This window comes from Trichomycterus rosablanca, chromosome 16 (genome assembly GCF_030014385.1).
Source record: "Trichomycterus rosablanca isolate fTriRos1 chromosome 16, fTriRos1.hap1, whole genome shotgun sequence".
In the NCBI taxonomy this organism is placed as follows: Eukaryota; Metazoa; Chordata; class Actinopteri; order Siluriformes; family Trichomycteridae; genus Trichomycterus; species Trichomycterus rosablanca.
Window position 1 is genome coordinate 11,229,157 of NC_086003.1, and position 17,065 is coordinate 11,246,221.

Consider the following 17,065-nt stretch of genomic DNA (forward strand, 5'->3'; position numbering starts at 1 on the left):
CTAGCGACAGTTTATTTCCTGCTAGTCAATATAGCTCTTAAAACCCCTACAGGAAATCACATCTGTAATCTCAGCATTTCCTTCCCGATTCAGCTTTTGAAGAAATTAAAGCATAATTGCCTCATGTAATTAACAGGAAGCAGCAGTTGCTGTGACTTCGCAGCAACGTGACTATGCATCGCCTCGCTCCAGCATATGTTATACTTCACACAACACTTTGATTCATGTTGCTAGCCCTGTGTTATGACAACTATAATCTTTTAAAAATACTGTTTTGGCCATGTTCAGCAACTAACGTCCTCTAGCACGTTTTAACAACTGTTTTCATATTTTTTTTCTCCTCAATCTGTTCACATAAAAGGAATAAGCACTTCTGTCTCACAGTTGCAAGCTGGCACAGCACCATATGGCTAATGGTGGTCTGTGGCAATTAACAGGCCTGATTAATAGTGAACAGCCTAATTTTCTGCTTATAATTGAGAGTGCATTTGAACCCCCCCAACACATTCACACACACACACACACACACACACACACATGCACAAACACACTGTATATGCACATACATACATATATGCACACACCCAGAAAAAACAACAATATTGAAGCAAGTTGGCTTGGGGAATCACCCATTGGTTGCCGCCCAGATTGTTGACTCTAATAGTGGAAGATGTTTGTCATTGGGAGGTACTGTATGTGTTACTGTAAGCATTTCTGTGTGTGTGCTTGTACTTTGGCTGCTCAATTTAAATCTATACTGGATCTAATAGTGAAAATTAAAACTTAGTAGAAAGTTCAGTGTGCTGCAGAGGAGACATATTTGTTAATAGATCTGAAAGTATAATGAGTTTCTGCCCGTCCTAATTAATTCAGTATCACAGTGATGTTCATGGTTGGGCTCTGTTAAAATAATGCTAAAAATGGGTACACATCAATCTCCACAACCTACTTTTATCCAAAATTCATCTGTGGATGTTAATTGTAGATGAAGCAGTTAAAATCATAACTCTTAACATTCTCTTGCCCTCCCCTCATTGGCTAGAGCTTTCTAAGTTTGAGGTCATTAGTAGTAAAGCTGTCAGAGCATGGGCACAAATGAGTCATAATATAGAGGCAGATAATAACAAAATAAATGCATGTGTATTCCTCTCACACAGAGCAAGGTCACTGACAGTTGTTTTTCATTATAAAGTAAAAAACAGCTGCCATTATGCTATGAGCTGCATGTGTGCAATCAGAACTGGAGGGCTTTCAAATTTGTAGTAGAAAACATCTATGTAAAAGGCCTTCCAACTTGTTTTTTACTAAGAGAGTCTTCCTTATTTCATGTTTAAATGATCCATTCTGAATTAAAATTCATATGCAACACTACTTAGTCTTTTTAATTACGTCTAGCTTAGCACAGTTACCTTCACTTAACAAAGTTTCCATTTCCAGCTTTTGTAATTTTCTTGTTTAAGCAATTCCAATACCAAACATGTTTCATTTTAGCACACTTTAGCTTTAGTGCTGTTGTGAATTTTACACATGATGTGTTTTAGCATCAACTTTAATGTACCTACTGTTTATGTAAACAAGGCACCATCTGGAAACACTTGTATAAGGCAGAAATACACCTCACTCACTTACTTAAACTCTGGTTTAAACACTCTGGTGTCTTTATTGTTTTTTATATTTTAATCAATGTATAAAAGTAATTCTGGTTTATTAAAGACTGCACATAAGGATTTATCGGCTAATCACAGTAGTTTGATTAGTTGAATCAAACTACTATTACTGACCCTGGGAGAAGATTAATTTATATAGTGCACCTGATTTCACCTGAGCTTAAAAACTGAAATTATTTTGGACTGAAGTCCAAACCTACCAAACCCTGGCCCAGAACAAACATCTCATAAACTGTAACTCAAGGCAAGGATTGGACCCTTTCTCCAGCATTGATCTTGCTGTGCAGCACCCACACTGCCAGCTTAGTTGGATTACTAAAAAGTAATTTGTTTTGCGCATGACTGTTTTGATTTTCTTTTTCCTGTTAAGGTTGCATGTACACTCAGGTTGAATTTTCTCACTAGTCATTAATGCATTATTAATTTTTTGAACATATAATGCACCAACTGTAACATCTTTTTTTCTATGAACACAAACAACCTTGCAACAAAGCTTGACCAGTATATAACAAAACTGGGTCTTACCTGCACATGATTTCATGGGTAAGGAGCACACGACACATCTCAGGATTCTTGTCCTGACCTTCATAGACAATAGCCTTGGAAAAGAGAAAATATAGGTTACACTGATTATTATGAGTCTTCTCAACAAAATACCAGTTTTTTGCCACATCTTACAGTTCAACTGTGTTTTTTTAATTGGCCACCATTCATTTATTAAATGTATGGCCACCACCCATGACAGATGTTAAGATTAGACAACAATAGGCCCTAATGACATACCACTTCACAAAACAAACACTTAATAAGCACTGTATTAATTAAGCAATACCTGTCTTAAATATGCATTTACTGAACATTTAATGAGCCATACACAGTAGATAGGTGATGGATCATTCTAAGCATCTTTAAAACAACAGAACTGCATTCCATACAATGAGAATGACCCAGCACCTAAGCATCATTTGGCAGTGGGGATCCAATAGGGTCCTTTACCATTAACAGATGGGCTAGAGATGGATGTACAGAATTACAGATGGACTACAGTCAGTAACTGTATACCCACCCAGTACATCTAGATAGTCGGTGTACCTCATAAAATGGCCAGTGAATGTACACTTAAGACGAATATTCCTAATAAAGTTCTTTGAATATTCAAACAAATAATGAACCAAACTAACAAAATAGACAGGCTTGTTGTTTATGTAACATGGTGGCAGCATGCTCCACAATAGGAGATGTCTCTCTTTGTGCAGTCTAGTTTGGTCGGCAGCTGGGGCACAGAGGTGCAGAAGCTTCATATTAGGAGTCATCTCACACTGCGCTTCACAGTTTGGCCAGCAGATGAGGATGGAGGCTCAGTTAACCTGAATTTGTTAGAGTTTAATTTTGTTACAGTCCACATTTTTATTTTGTTGCTTTCAGCTATTTAAAGTTGACCCACTCTTGTTAGTCCCTTGCAAATAAAGCCTTTTATCACAAACAAGAATAATGGTAATCCAAATGGCTTAAACAGGTTTAAAAGGTTAGACAAAGGTTCCAAGTTGATCAGAGCACTGTTTAATGTTTAATGGCAATCATGCACCCATCATTTAAATTGAACTGTGGATTAATCCTATTATGGAAATATTATAATTAAGAACTGTAATGTTGCTGCAGTATCATCATTCTGAACTGTTTAGTTATTTCTTAACATCTGTGCAAAATGGATTTTAGCTAGAATTCTAAATGGCATTGCTTTTGATTTAGACAATTTACTGTTTATAAATGTACAGTGGAACACACAATTTTAAAAGAAATAGTTAAACATAAGCAAACTTCTGACCAAATTAGCACCTTAAAACCAATATACTTCATGTCTGTGTTATCGATTTGGGCTTTTCCCAAAGCTTTTTCACCATCATCCCCAAAATCTAGTGTCCCCTCCCTGATGACCCCTAACTTCTTCCCAAACTCTTCCATCCTCTCATGCTCCAGTCCAACATATTCCACTTAAGAAACACACAAACACACAGTGAGGGGGCTTGAGAGCTTAAGCATTTACAGCCTGTGACCAGGGCTGTGTTTAATGAAAAGCACCACATGTCGTGGGAACCCAGCAGTGCCATTTCAGCATCTCTGACCACTCAGTGGCTCTGGCTACAGCTTCACACATGAGAAAAAATGTGGGCGGAGAAAAAAAAAAAAAAAAGGGATTCCAGAAGTGATGACAGTAGGAAGACCTACTGTAGCTGTTAAACCTTGTACTTTTAATCCTGTATAATTTCAGTGTGTTTCTGTCAAAAGATTCACAGTTACAGGTAATGTGTCTAAAGCTTTGACGAGGAGCTACGATCTACACATACTGTTTTAGATGAAGAAGATGACAAGTAATGGGCAGAAGCGGCATCTGTACTTCCAAAATTAAATAAAATGAGAATTTACAGAAAATCTGCAACCAATAACCAGCATTTGGAAATGACTTATCAGGGCTTTTATACACAATAAAACTACTTGACTGGTATTAAAATATATTGAATAAATAGCTCTGTTAATGTAAACTATGAAGCATTTAGGGAACAAAAATAATAAATGCCTCAACAGCATTTGCTTTGTCTCCTAAGAAACATCCTGAAAGTTATTATGCTTATCTTCACCAGGTTAGATGCCTTAAAATCAAAGCATAAAATAACAAATCAGTCATTCATCTTAGGATTAGGGTCATGGAGGTTTCATAGCATATCACATGAACCCTGAGCGTAAGGCAGGAAGTGTCTGAACAGGGCATCACACACACAGTCACCCTTTTACAATAATTCACATTTTGGGCCATGAGAATCCAGTCCAACTATTGAAATAGGTGAAATTCCACATGGACACTGAAGGAACATACAAGACTTGGGTACCACAAGTACAAATCAAAACATGTACTCTGGGGCTCAGCAACACTGACACTATCTGCTGTGATGTCCAGAGTTAACAGTTCAATTATGAAATTACATAAAATGCATTAGATTGAGTTATAACAGCTGGGAGAAGATGTGGCATTGGAGACTAAAAACATATAAAGTATGTGTGAACTGTATAACAATTATGTATGTACAGGTTTATATATTTTATTAAACTGGATAATTGTCTATGCATGTCATGGTCATTTACATGAGTTATTTACCCAGGTTTTTTTTTTTTTAACAAAAATGCATCTAGTGGAAGGTTTCACTGACATTCTGTCAGAATTATGACCAATTATAATGGCTCAAGACTTTATGGTAAGATATTAATAGTAGAGCAATTTAAACAATACCTTTTCCCAATGTGATATTTAATGCATATTTAATAATAGACTGCATTAGTAACTCTTCATATATAAAAAGGTATATAAAATCAATTATATAAAATAATTGATAGGCTTACAACTTTATAGCAACAGCTTGGGAAAGGTCCTTTTCCGTTTCAGTATGACTGCACCTAGTGTTGTCTATAAAGTTTGGTATGGAGGAATTACAGTGTCCTGCCCAGAACACCTTTGGGATAAATAAGAATGTCAGTTAAAAGCCAGTTCTTCTTACATTCATGCTTTTGTATTAACTATACTATGTCCTTGATAGCTAAAAGGTGCTTTTTCACTATACCTCAAGTCATTTTTACATAAGAACTTGCACCATAGACCCTATGTTATTCTGTTTAACTGAGAACTTGGATAAGGTCAAAGCAAGACGTTTTGAGTGGAAATGTCAAATTGTTTTTGTCTTTGCATCATCAGATCTCCACCCAGCGTTCTCAGGGTTTAAAAATTCATGACTCACACTAGCCAGTCTTCCAGAAAACTCTGAAAAAAGCTCATCTTTCAGTCTTTATTCTCCTCCAGCCTGCTTTCCTCTCTCACCCATTATCTCATTTTCTGTTTCTTGTCTTTTTGGCTCAGATTGTGAAAGTGTCAAGAAAGCAGAACAGGAAGTGTAAAGTAAGTGTAAAATATGTCCTCACTAGCATCCTACCCACCCGTGTAAAACAGCAAACAAGCTCATGGACATGGTGGGTATAGGTGGAGGGTGCAAGAAGGCAGGCACAAGGTGGGTATAGGGCCAAGTAGTTGGGATGCCAGACTGGAGAATAGAGGCACCATCTGTCACGGCACCTCCTTAATTTTCTCTTATAACTTTGTGGCATTGCTCTCTATGTCTATGCCAGACTGGCAAAGCTTACTGTGCCCCTTAGCATAGCATAGACGCCCTTTTGAAGCTGAATATTGGAATTGGTCTGCTATTCCAACCAATCCCTTGATTGACAATGCCAATCCTGTCACCTTGATGGTACTTGTGGAACTCGTTAAGAAGCATGCAGACTAGTCAACAATCTGTCTGAAATGTTCGTATGACCTGGTGTATCAACATCAACAGCATCAATAAAGATGACAAGCTTTACAACCAGTTTAACCGAAATGTTAACCAAAGCTCAGGTCCCAGAATCTTCAGCTGTCCTGGATGTGAAGATCGTCCTACTTTGTCAGCTGAGATGTTGGCCTATGATGGCAGACAATCAATACATTGTTTGATGTCTTTTAGGTTTACTTTACACCACACAAAGGTGCAGAAAGTGATATCGCTGCAGTCAGTGCAGTAAAAGGCAAGCTTATACAATTCATTCAGCTGTTTTTCTTTCACTATGAGGTAAAAAAAAGAGCCAAGGGCTTTTAAAAGTGCTCAGAGTGCATCACTGTCTGCCAGCTGTTCCACATTCACAGACAATATATAAACCATGTTAGCACATGTTCTTTAGCAGGAAAATCAAACTGCTCCATGCATAAAAAAGATTTCATTATATTATTGATTGTATAGTTGCAGACGCTGGTTAAAACATTAATTACATACATTTAATTACATGCACTGTAATAACTCAGTATAAGTGAGAAAATAGATGGGCCAGCTCTCAAATGAAGGGAAGCTTGTCTTAAGACCTTCAGCTATGTTTACACTGCAGGTAAATGTAGCGATTTCAAGCTCCTCATAAGTTGCAAAGTCTGGGTCGCTTTGGCAATTAAGTTACTTCTTAAATGTAACTTTGTTTGTTAAGTTATTCACATTAACAATCTGAAGTTACGTGTGCCAAAATGAGTAAAATGTATATAAAATAAATCATTTTATTCTACGTTTGTGGTAACATTTATAGAAAGGCTGTCCTGTTCCTCGAAATCCAGTAGCCTGCACAAAGCCCTGACATCATCCCTATTAAACACCTTTGAAATGATTTGGACCACTGACTGTAAGCCAGACCTTTAACACCTCTTTAACACCGACCTCACATATGCTGTTCTGACTGAATGTGCACAAATTGCCAAAGAAACACTCTGCTGGAGTTTGCAATACAACTCGAGAAATAGAATGTCCAACAAGCTCATGGTCAGGTGCCCATACACTTTTGGACATATATTATATATTCCACACTAGTCCAAAACTAACTCCAAACAGGTCATGCTGCTGAGCTACAACAGAACAAAACACCAACCGTGGTTAATTGTCATTATAGCTTTCAGAACCAACTTTAAAATATTTCACTTTTTTTTTATGTACATACTTAAAAACCAAAACACAAGTACACGTTGTCCTATTTTTGATTAATAATCTCACATTAGTTTAATATTAACTCATCATCAGTATTCACAGTTTTATCCTGTTAAGAGTGACAGTGGATATAGAGTTGTTTCAACCATTAAAGAACTATTGATTTAGAAAAACGTCATTTACATCTCACTGTATTTTAAGTATCTTATGTATATTATTTACTTATTTTTGTTTTAACCTTAGGTGTCCTAAACATCCTTATACATTTTTCTTAGTTACTCATATTGGCCATACTACAGTGCATCTACTGTATAGATGTTTAATACTGTAAGATAAATTAAACCATATAAGCATTTTATGAATGATGGATGAACCATTAAGAAAACAGGACGTTATAAACAAACACTAGGCATACTAGCACTTCATAATAATAATAATAATACAATTACTGTATGACTTCAGTTGAATTGGTGTAAAAGAAGCTTTCTGATCTTTGCTGTAGATCACATTTGTATCAGTCTGTAGATCAGATTTGTATCAGTCTGTAGATCACATTTGTATCAGTCTGTAGATCAGATTTGTATCAGTCTGTACATCAGATTTGTATTAGTCAGTGTCTGGGCACAAGGCAGAAATTCACACTGGAGATCTACTGCAGGGCAACACCCACCCACACCAGGAGCTGAATTAAGCCTAGCTAATTTAACTTCTGCAAATCTGCAGACACAGAAAGAACAAACCCAACTCTAAATGGGATTGAGGTCAGGGCTTGATGCAGGCCATGGGAGTTCCTCTACATCAATCTCATCAGATCATGTCTTCACTGAACATGCTTTGCGGACAGGGATACAGTTATACTAGAATAGTAAGCAGCATTTTACCAAACTGTTGTCACAATATAATTATATTGATATAATGAATTGCATACACCTGTTAGCAATGAGTGTAGCTAAAAAACCTAAACAACATAATTAGAAGTGTCCACATACTTTTAAGGTACTACTGTATTTGATTAAACACAGTTGTATGTTTAAATGTTGCCAAAATAATAGTTAGGACATGTCAGAATACTCAGGGGGCACATTAGGAAACAATTCTGAAACGTGCTTCTTGCCAACCTCGCTTTTTATGTTCTATCCGGCAATTCCTTCAACAACTTCAATATCACGCCCGAAACTGCAAATGCGTAAACAAGGCCATACAAATACATGGAAACAAGCTTTCTACAAGGTTAGTGCGCCAACATCACTGGCGTTTTTCCTAGGTCACTGGAAGACATTTAAAGAGGTGCCGCTTTTTGTTCCTTTGTTCCCAAGCGCATACACAGAAAAACACTAGCACATACAGATGTCCCACCACACCCAACCCCAAATTCACACACATCTATCCACGCACATCTAGCCTTATGAACTGAAAACTGGTAAATGATCCAAAGCAGAGAGAGAAAAGATAGAAGGCAATGGAGAGGAAGTTCTATACAAAGCAGAAGAGAAACACTGGTATAAGTTAGATCAAAATAACACTAGGGACAGGGAAAAATATAATGTAAATATAATTATACAGAAATAGAGTGATTGTAAGAATGGGTGGGAATGAGGGATTTAGGGAAACAAGTTATTTAAATTGGAGAAAAATATTTTTGTCTCTCAAAACTGATCTAACTTCGAAAAAGTTCATAGATAACATCTATTGATTGGGGGACTACAATAAAACGTCCAAAGATCTTATTAGCTCCAGTACAGTGCAGTGAATCTAAGTAAGGAAAGGTTCATCCAGTTCTTGGAACAATAATATATGCACCTACACCTATAGCTGATCTTCATTCAGCATTCATGCCTATTTTGTTTCACACTTCCTAAAAGTCTCGTGTCCTTAAGCTAGTATACACCTGATTCACAGCTCTTATTCATCCAGAAGAAATCTAAGGCACATGCCGACCAAACCGCATACCTGCTTCTTTTGTGTAATACTTCTTTCTGGAGGGGGATATAGTAGCTGTTCTAATATTAGAACTCACTGCATGTCAGTGTAACACTGAGTAGCACCCGGAGGAAAAAGCAAACTAGGATACTCAAACAGACAATGCTTTAAGCAGTGTTTCCTTCACTAACCAAGGCCATAGCCATAAACTGAACATTGGTGGGAACAAAATCTACCAGGGGAAGGGTGCTGCCATTCTAAAACATTTCTGCCATATCAGCAATTGATGGAAACAGTGACAGATCATAACAGTACGCAAAGATAGTAGGTGGAATATATTTATTTATAAATTCTACATTACTATAAAGGGGTTGTTTTGAGAATTAATACTGGGGGGGACTTCTCCATTAAATAAATTGTGATTACCACCTAGTCACTAACCTAAACTCAAGACAATGCAGATAGCAACCTTATTATTACTGCTGAACAGCCGTTCCATTAGCTAAAGGAAAATAATAAACACTAGAGCTAAAAATAATCTGAGATCTGCCAGTAGACAACTACAAAAGATTTGTGAAGAAGAAAAGAAGTAAGGCAACAGGGTGATTACTTTCTCTTCACCGTGACACTGATAAACAGAGAGAACACAAGAAACACGGCACACAAAAGTACAACATCCTCCTACAAAGAGTGGCACAGCGGCAAGTTAGAAAGCAGCAAAACAGGCAAATGAGGGCTGTCAAAGTGGCACATACAGATGCACAGATATTGTAAATAAAGCACACAGGACAATTCTCCAGAGGTTAGAGACTAGTTAGTTGCTATTAAAGCTCAACTCACAGTAATAGTGCAGTGTACTATTATATCACAAAAAACAAATATATTTTTACATTTCCTTCACTTTATATATATCATCCATAATTAACTTCTCTCCTAAAGTAAAGCAGTACATTTACTGTGATACCACAGTTTTTACCCCAGACAAGTTGTGCGTTGGGGAGGGAGTTAAAAGGTTTTGGCAGCAATTCAGTGATCAAGGAACACGCAAGGTTAATAATGTAAGTTCCTAATTCACAATAAAGAGGTTAAATTTATGCTGTACCTAAAACAAATTCAATATCTAATGCTTAAAAACAACTACAAAAATACAGTAAGCCCATCTTTATTCACCACTTATTACTTTCACTCATTAAAAAGCTGTACATTTGTCCAAATCCACATTCATTAAAAAAGATATACTCAGCTAAACCATAAGACATCCTACATGTAACCCACTCATTAAGCACAATTAAAATTTTGCTATGATATACAGGTAACTGGACAGGCTGGAAAAAACGCTTCCTTACCTGTTTAGTCATGGAGTCGATAAGACGCACATAAAAATCCTGTTCTGTCCTGATTCCTGTAAACAGAGAAAGTGGACAGACTGTGAATTACTGTGAGCCTAATTTGTCTTTATACCGTGTGGTGGCTGTGCCAGTCAAATTATACTTTACAAATGAAGTTAAAGAGAACTAAGTTGGTTGAAACAGAGGTTGACACTGGGGTATTCTGCAGGTTATAAGATTTGAATTGTTAAACCCAGTGTTAGACTATAATAGCTGTCTAACAACTTAAAAAGGTGAAAGAGAACAAATAAAACTTGTGACCAGAAACAGATTCTCCGCATTCATATGTTATACAGTATTATATTATAATTTATTATATTATATATTATATTGTTAGATTATATTTATTACATTATACTGTATAATGTTGTTATGTTGTTTTGTTATGTTGTTATACTATATGATATTACATTATGTTATGTTATATTATATATTATATTATTGTTTTATTATTATATAATAGTTTTTTAAGATAAACAAAAAGTATATATTTGATTTTTAATTACAAACTATTTTCATTTATAACATGCAGTAAACATAAATAAATAAATAAATAAAAATAATCTTTTTCACATTAACACAATCACATTTACACATATGCATCCACACATACATACACAGACGACACACACACATACACACACACACACACACACACACACACGTTCAGTTAATAGGGTTGTTTTATGGGAATTAAGCGACCCTGTACAAAACTTTTGGACATTGCTATTATGGAAATTGGTCTTTGGAAAGAGAACATTATTTGCTATACAGAAAGACGGGGAAAAAATCCGTTTGTAAGGGGCTTAGATTTGTTTAATAAAACCTAAACAGCATCGTCCGGTAAACTGTGTTAACTCCTGACACGTGACCAAGCCAACACCAGCCCGATCAATATACACCAATTCACATTAACTTCAAAATCGTTTCTGTCTAATACAGGGAAGAAACAGACTTTAAATGAGTGGATATTATATTAAACAGGAATTTTTTATGTACGAGTACATGAGACTGATGCGCTTAACACTTTGATACCAAGGAATGGAATCCACCTGTTATCATGCAGTTTATATATAGAGCACAAATCATAGTAAGCCTATTCAAAAAATAATCCATTCGTTCACAAACAGCTGGATCGATGTCATTAGATCCACCTGCTTTTCGGTGCCAGCTTATTTTTGGCAAATGTAAATGTACATTTAAAGTGCGAGCAGAGACAGAAGCTCACCGTTACTGTAGAGGAGCTGCAGTCTGTAGTGAATGCCATTGTTCGTCTTTTCTCCTGTCGTCTCCTGCGCACACAGATAAAAACACATGTAATAAACATACAAAAACCAGCCTAGCTCAAAAAGGAAAAAAATGGGTCTGTTAAAATTAATGAATAAATGTATGCAATAAAATGCTATTTAAAAATATTTACAAGGATAAATGGCCAAATGAAATTCATAATTTAAAAGTAATGAACAGTAACAGTAGCATGTTTTCTTTTTTTCAGACGCGCACTAAACAGTTTACAGTTATAAACCCAGTTTACTGTTATAAACCAATTTGACCCACTGGGTTGTAAACAGGCTATTTACAAACATTTTAAAGTGCAAAAGAGCAACAACTTTTAATTAATGTAGACCTTCTTTAGGCTTTAACATGTTTGTGCCTAATTAAGAATGGCAATGTAATCCTTTTGGACGTTTTTTAAATGTGTTAACTATTTGCATTATCAATACATCAACATAAATTATGTTACTAAGTTTACATTTAATTAAATAAATTAAGTTTACGTCGTGATAATATAACGCACATTTTTTAATTAAAACAAAATACAATTATTTGGCTCTTGTATGAACTCAACAATCAACTATAATTGCACCACTACATATTTTTTAAAAATGAAGTTATTCCGAAGTTAGATTTTTACTGCAGTAGTAAGTGTAAAGGTTAATTAAATAAGTTAAATACGTTTTTAAATATATTTACATAAGTGCTAAGTGCATAAGTGTTAGTTTCACTGTGACTTTGTACTACAAGGTTTTAAGCACTGGGATTTTTTCCTAGCAACGTTTTTTCGGACTAAAATAATTTAGGCATTTCTAAAAACATGTGAAGGTGCTCAACCTTTTCTTTTTCGACAAATCCCACGAACGAAGTCCTCTCGATCTCGACGGGCTGTCCCTGCCGGTCATACAGAGCCAGCACGAAGTGGAAGAAGTTTGATTTGCGCAGGTTGGAGGGCGGCTGCTTCTCAAAGTGCGCTCGGGCCAATCCCACACCACTGCAGACACACAGGTCAACAACACAACAGTAAATATACAAACACATACAGTATACTACACACTACACCCCTTCACACTCACTCATACTACATGTTCATCACTGGCTTATTTCGAAATAAATCTGGTATTAGTTGTGGCTTTTAATTGATGTTTATATTGAGATTCTTTAATATATTCAATAACGTGATACATTTAGCATACACAACTAATAGTAATGATAACAGGTAAAAGAAAAAAGGAATACACAGCAAGTTTCATGCTGGAGTAGAACTTGTAGTGTGAATGTCCAGGTACACATTGTAGATGTGAATTAAATACTAGAGAGAAATGGTATTACTATTACAACTAATATGTAGTATATATATATATATATATATATATATATAGTATACTACTACAAAAATTAGTGCTGACACTATTAGCACTCCTACTACTAATAATAATAATAATATTAATAATAATAGTATTCATAATAATAATAATAATAAAGTCTTTAGTGTTGTGTAAACAGACAAACAAATACTCTAAAGGCTTAATTTAACATTTATGTTAGCAAAATACTTTGTGATACTGCCACAACTTTTGCCTACTACGTGTACATAGCACAACGGTCGATACACTACTACTCATAATAATAATAATAATAATAATAATAATAATAATAATAATAACTGAGAACAATTTTTGGTGTTGATCTAAAATCCTGGTGTTCAGATAGTACACACAGACACAAATCAACAGTGTAAAGTTACTTTACTTCAAACTACTTAAGTCTATAACTACTACTGTTTGACTACTACTGCTTTGTTATTATTATTATATTATTATTATTATCATTTTTGTATAACAACAACAACAATGATGATGATGATGATAATAATAATAATAATAATAATATAAGGCTAATACATTAACGAAAGGTCACTGTGTGGTGAATCAGTGTCTCTTTTTCTTTTTGTCTTGAAAAAAAGAATATATTTCAAACATAACAAATTTACTTCTACAAAACTTAAAAATTAATTAATAAATACTATAACTATTGATTGTAATTGTAGCATGAGACAAAATCCTTAGCATAAACTTAAATGCAATTTAATTTGCCCCTAAATAAAAATATTCTAACTGTAAATGGGGAAAATATTGTTTTATTTAGCTACTTTTAGACAGGTACCGAACTAATTGTTTGTTTTTATTTTAATATGACTATATAAATTCTAAAATATATTTTAGAGCTAAATTTGTGAAGTCGTTTTCACCTGACAAGACCTGAATTAGTAAATATATATATATATAAATAAAGCTGCCCATCCAAAAGCATCAAACATAATATTGGAAAGTAGCGTTAAAGATCCGGTACAGTTTGGTAAAGCATAAACTTAACTTTCAACATTAACTGATAATCTGCCATGTTTTATTTTCAAACCAATGTGCTGTCCATGTCCCCGGCAGTGAGTGATCGGTGTCTCTGTCCTGCTCACCTCTGCGCAGCTGTGTTGGCGTCCAGCACGCCGGCGCTCTGCATCCACGTCCTTACAGCGTTCATCCCTGCGCTCAGCGGCTCCTGCTTCAGACTGCTCCCACCAAACTGCACACCCTCCGGAGTCCCGAACATCCAGACACCTTAAAAACTAATCCCGCTTCCCCTCGCCTCTTTCTTTGTCGACGCTGAGTTGAGTCCGACCGTAACACACACACAGAGAGAGAGAGAGAGAGAGAGAGAGAGAGAGAGAGAGAGCAACGGGAGGCGATCAGACGTCCAAAAAAAGAAACGTCCAAAAAGTATGTAGGCCCAAATCCAAGAAAAGACGATGGGATTGTAAACAAAGCTTTAGGTTGTCTTCTTTGCTCAGCGTGGAGATTTGAACGCTGTCAGTTCGCAGATGAAGTGAAATAGCTTCAGTATTAGAGCTTGACAGCGTGCGCTACATCAAATACCAGCATCCTCCAACAAGTTTTCTCCGCTTTTGCTAAAGACAAAATGCTCACAGAAGGAGGGTCGATAAGACCTTAGTCGATTAGGGGGTTCTTCGTTGCCCCCTTCTTGTTAAAACTTAAGTGATGTGTGCCCCTTTCCAAAGCACTCCCTCCTTTTGACTCGGTGCTCCGGGAGGCAAACTCGAGCAAGCGGAGTGAGCCTGAAGGGTGTAAGGGAGGTACTGAGAGGCTCGCACCGCCCTCTAACAAAGTCCAAATGCCCGTGTCTGTTCCGCCTCATTACATATTTAATCCCACCTTCCACCACAAGCCTGTCAGAAGTCACTTAGACGCCAAACAAGGCGCAACCAGGAGGCAGAACGAGCGAGAAAAATCCGAAACGACGCCCCTCCGATTAATGCCATCTGTAGCACTCATTATCCACACAATTATCCAAACGAAGAATGACTCAAACAGCACATTGTTATAACAATAATGTATACACTGCACAGCACTAAACACTATTTAATACACTGCACAGCACTAAACACTATTTAATACACTGCACAGCACTAAACACTATATTTTACACTGTACAGTACTAAATCACTAGTACTGCACAATACTGAAACACTATTTAATACAATGCACAGTACTAAACACTATTTAATACACTGCACAGCACTAAACACTATTTAATACACTGCAAAGCACTAAACACTTTTTAATACACTGTACAGCACTAAACACTATTTAATACACTGCACAGCACTAAACACTTTTTAATACACTGTACAGTACTAAACACTATTTAATACACTGCACAGCACTAAACACTATTTAATACACTGCACAGCACTAAACACTTTTTAATACACTGTACAGTACTAAATCACTAGTACTGCACAATACTGAAACACTATTTTATACACTGCACAGTACTAAACACTATTTAATACACTGCACTAAACACTTTTTAATACACTGTACAGTACTAAATTACTAGTACTGCACAATACTGAAACACTATTTTACACTGCACAGCACTAAACACTATTTAATACACTGCACAGTACTAAACACTATTTTATACACTGCACAGTACTAAACACTATTTAATACACTGCACAGTACTAAACACTATATTTTACACTGTACAGTACTAAATCACTAGTACTGCACAATACTGAAACACTATTTAATACACTGCACAGTACTAAACACTATCTAATACACTGCACAGTACTAAACACTATTTAATACACTGCACAGCACTAAACACTTTTAATACACTATACAGTACTAAATCACTAGTACTGCACAATACTGAAACACTATTTAATACACTGCACAGTACTAAAAACTATTTAATACACTGCACAGCACTTAACACTATTTAATACACTGCACAGTACTAAACACTATATTTTACACTGTACAGTACTAAATCACTAGTACTGCACAATACTGAAACACTATTTAATACACTGCACAGTACTAAACACTATCTAATACACTGCACAGTACTAAACACTATTTAATACACTGCACAGCACTAAACACTTTTAATACACTGTACAGTACTAAATCACTAGTACTGCACAATACTGAAACACTATTTTATACACTGCACAGTACTAAACACTATTTAATACACTGCACAGTACTAAACACTATTTAATACACTGCACAGCACTTAACACTATTTAATACACTGCACAGTACTAAACACTATATTTTACACTGTACAGTACTAAATCACTAGTACTGCACAGTACTAAACACTATTTAATACACTACACGGTACTAAACACTATCTAATACACTGCACAGTACTAAACACTATTTAATACACTGAACAGTACTAAACACTATATTTTACACTGTACAGAACTAAACACTATTTAATACACTGCACAGTACTAAACACTATATTTTACACTGTACAGTACTAAACACTATTTAATACACTGCACAGTACTAAACACTATATTTTACACTGTACAGTACTAAACACTATTTAATACACTGCACAGTACTAAACACTATATTTTACACTGTACAGTACTAAACACTATTTAATACACTGAACAGTACTAAACACTATATTTTACACTGTACAGTACTAAACACTATTTAATACACTGCACAGTACTAAACACTATATTTTACACTGTACAGTACTAAACAGTATTTAATACACTGCACAGTACTAAACACTATTTAATACACTGCACAGTACTAAACACTATTTAATACACTGAACAGTACTAAACACTATACTTTACACTGTACAGTACTAAACACTTTAATACACGGCACAGTACTAAACACTATCTAATACACTGCACAGTACTAAAAACTAT

General features: G+C 35.6%; 1 protein-coding gene across 1 annotated transcript in view; it reads right to left on the reverse strand.

The window, feature by feature from the left end:
- Positions 1-14,877, reverse strand: part of ebf1b (EBF transcription factor 1b) — a 123,553-nt gene extending 108,676 nt beyond the window's left edge. The window contains exons 1-5 of the mRNA XM_063010988.1: positions 14,264-14,877; positions 12,628-12,784; positions 11,744-11,807; positions 10,474-10,529; positions 2,193-2,266 (exon numbers count right to left, since the gene is read on the reverse strand). Of these exons, the coding sequence (XP_062867058.1) occupies positions 2,193-2,266; positions 10,474-10,529; positions 11,744-11,807; positions 12,628-12,784; positions 14,264-14,397 (485 nt within the window). The 5' untranslated portion in view covers positions 14,398-14,877. The remainder of the gene's footprint in view (positions 1-2,192; positions 2,267-10,473; positions 10,530-11,743; positions 11,808-12,627; positions 12,785-14,263) is intronic.
- Positions 14,878-17,065: the final 2,188 nt, after the last annotated feature.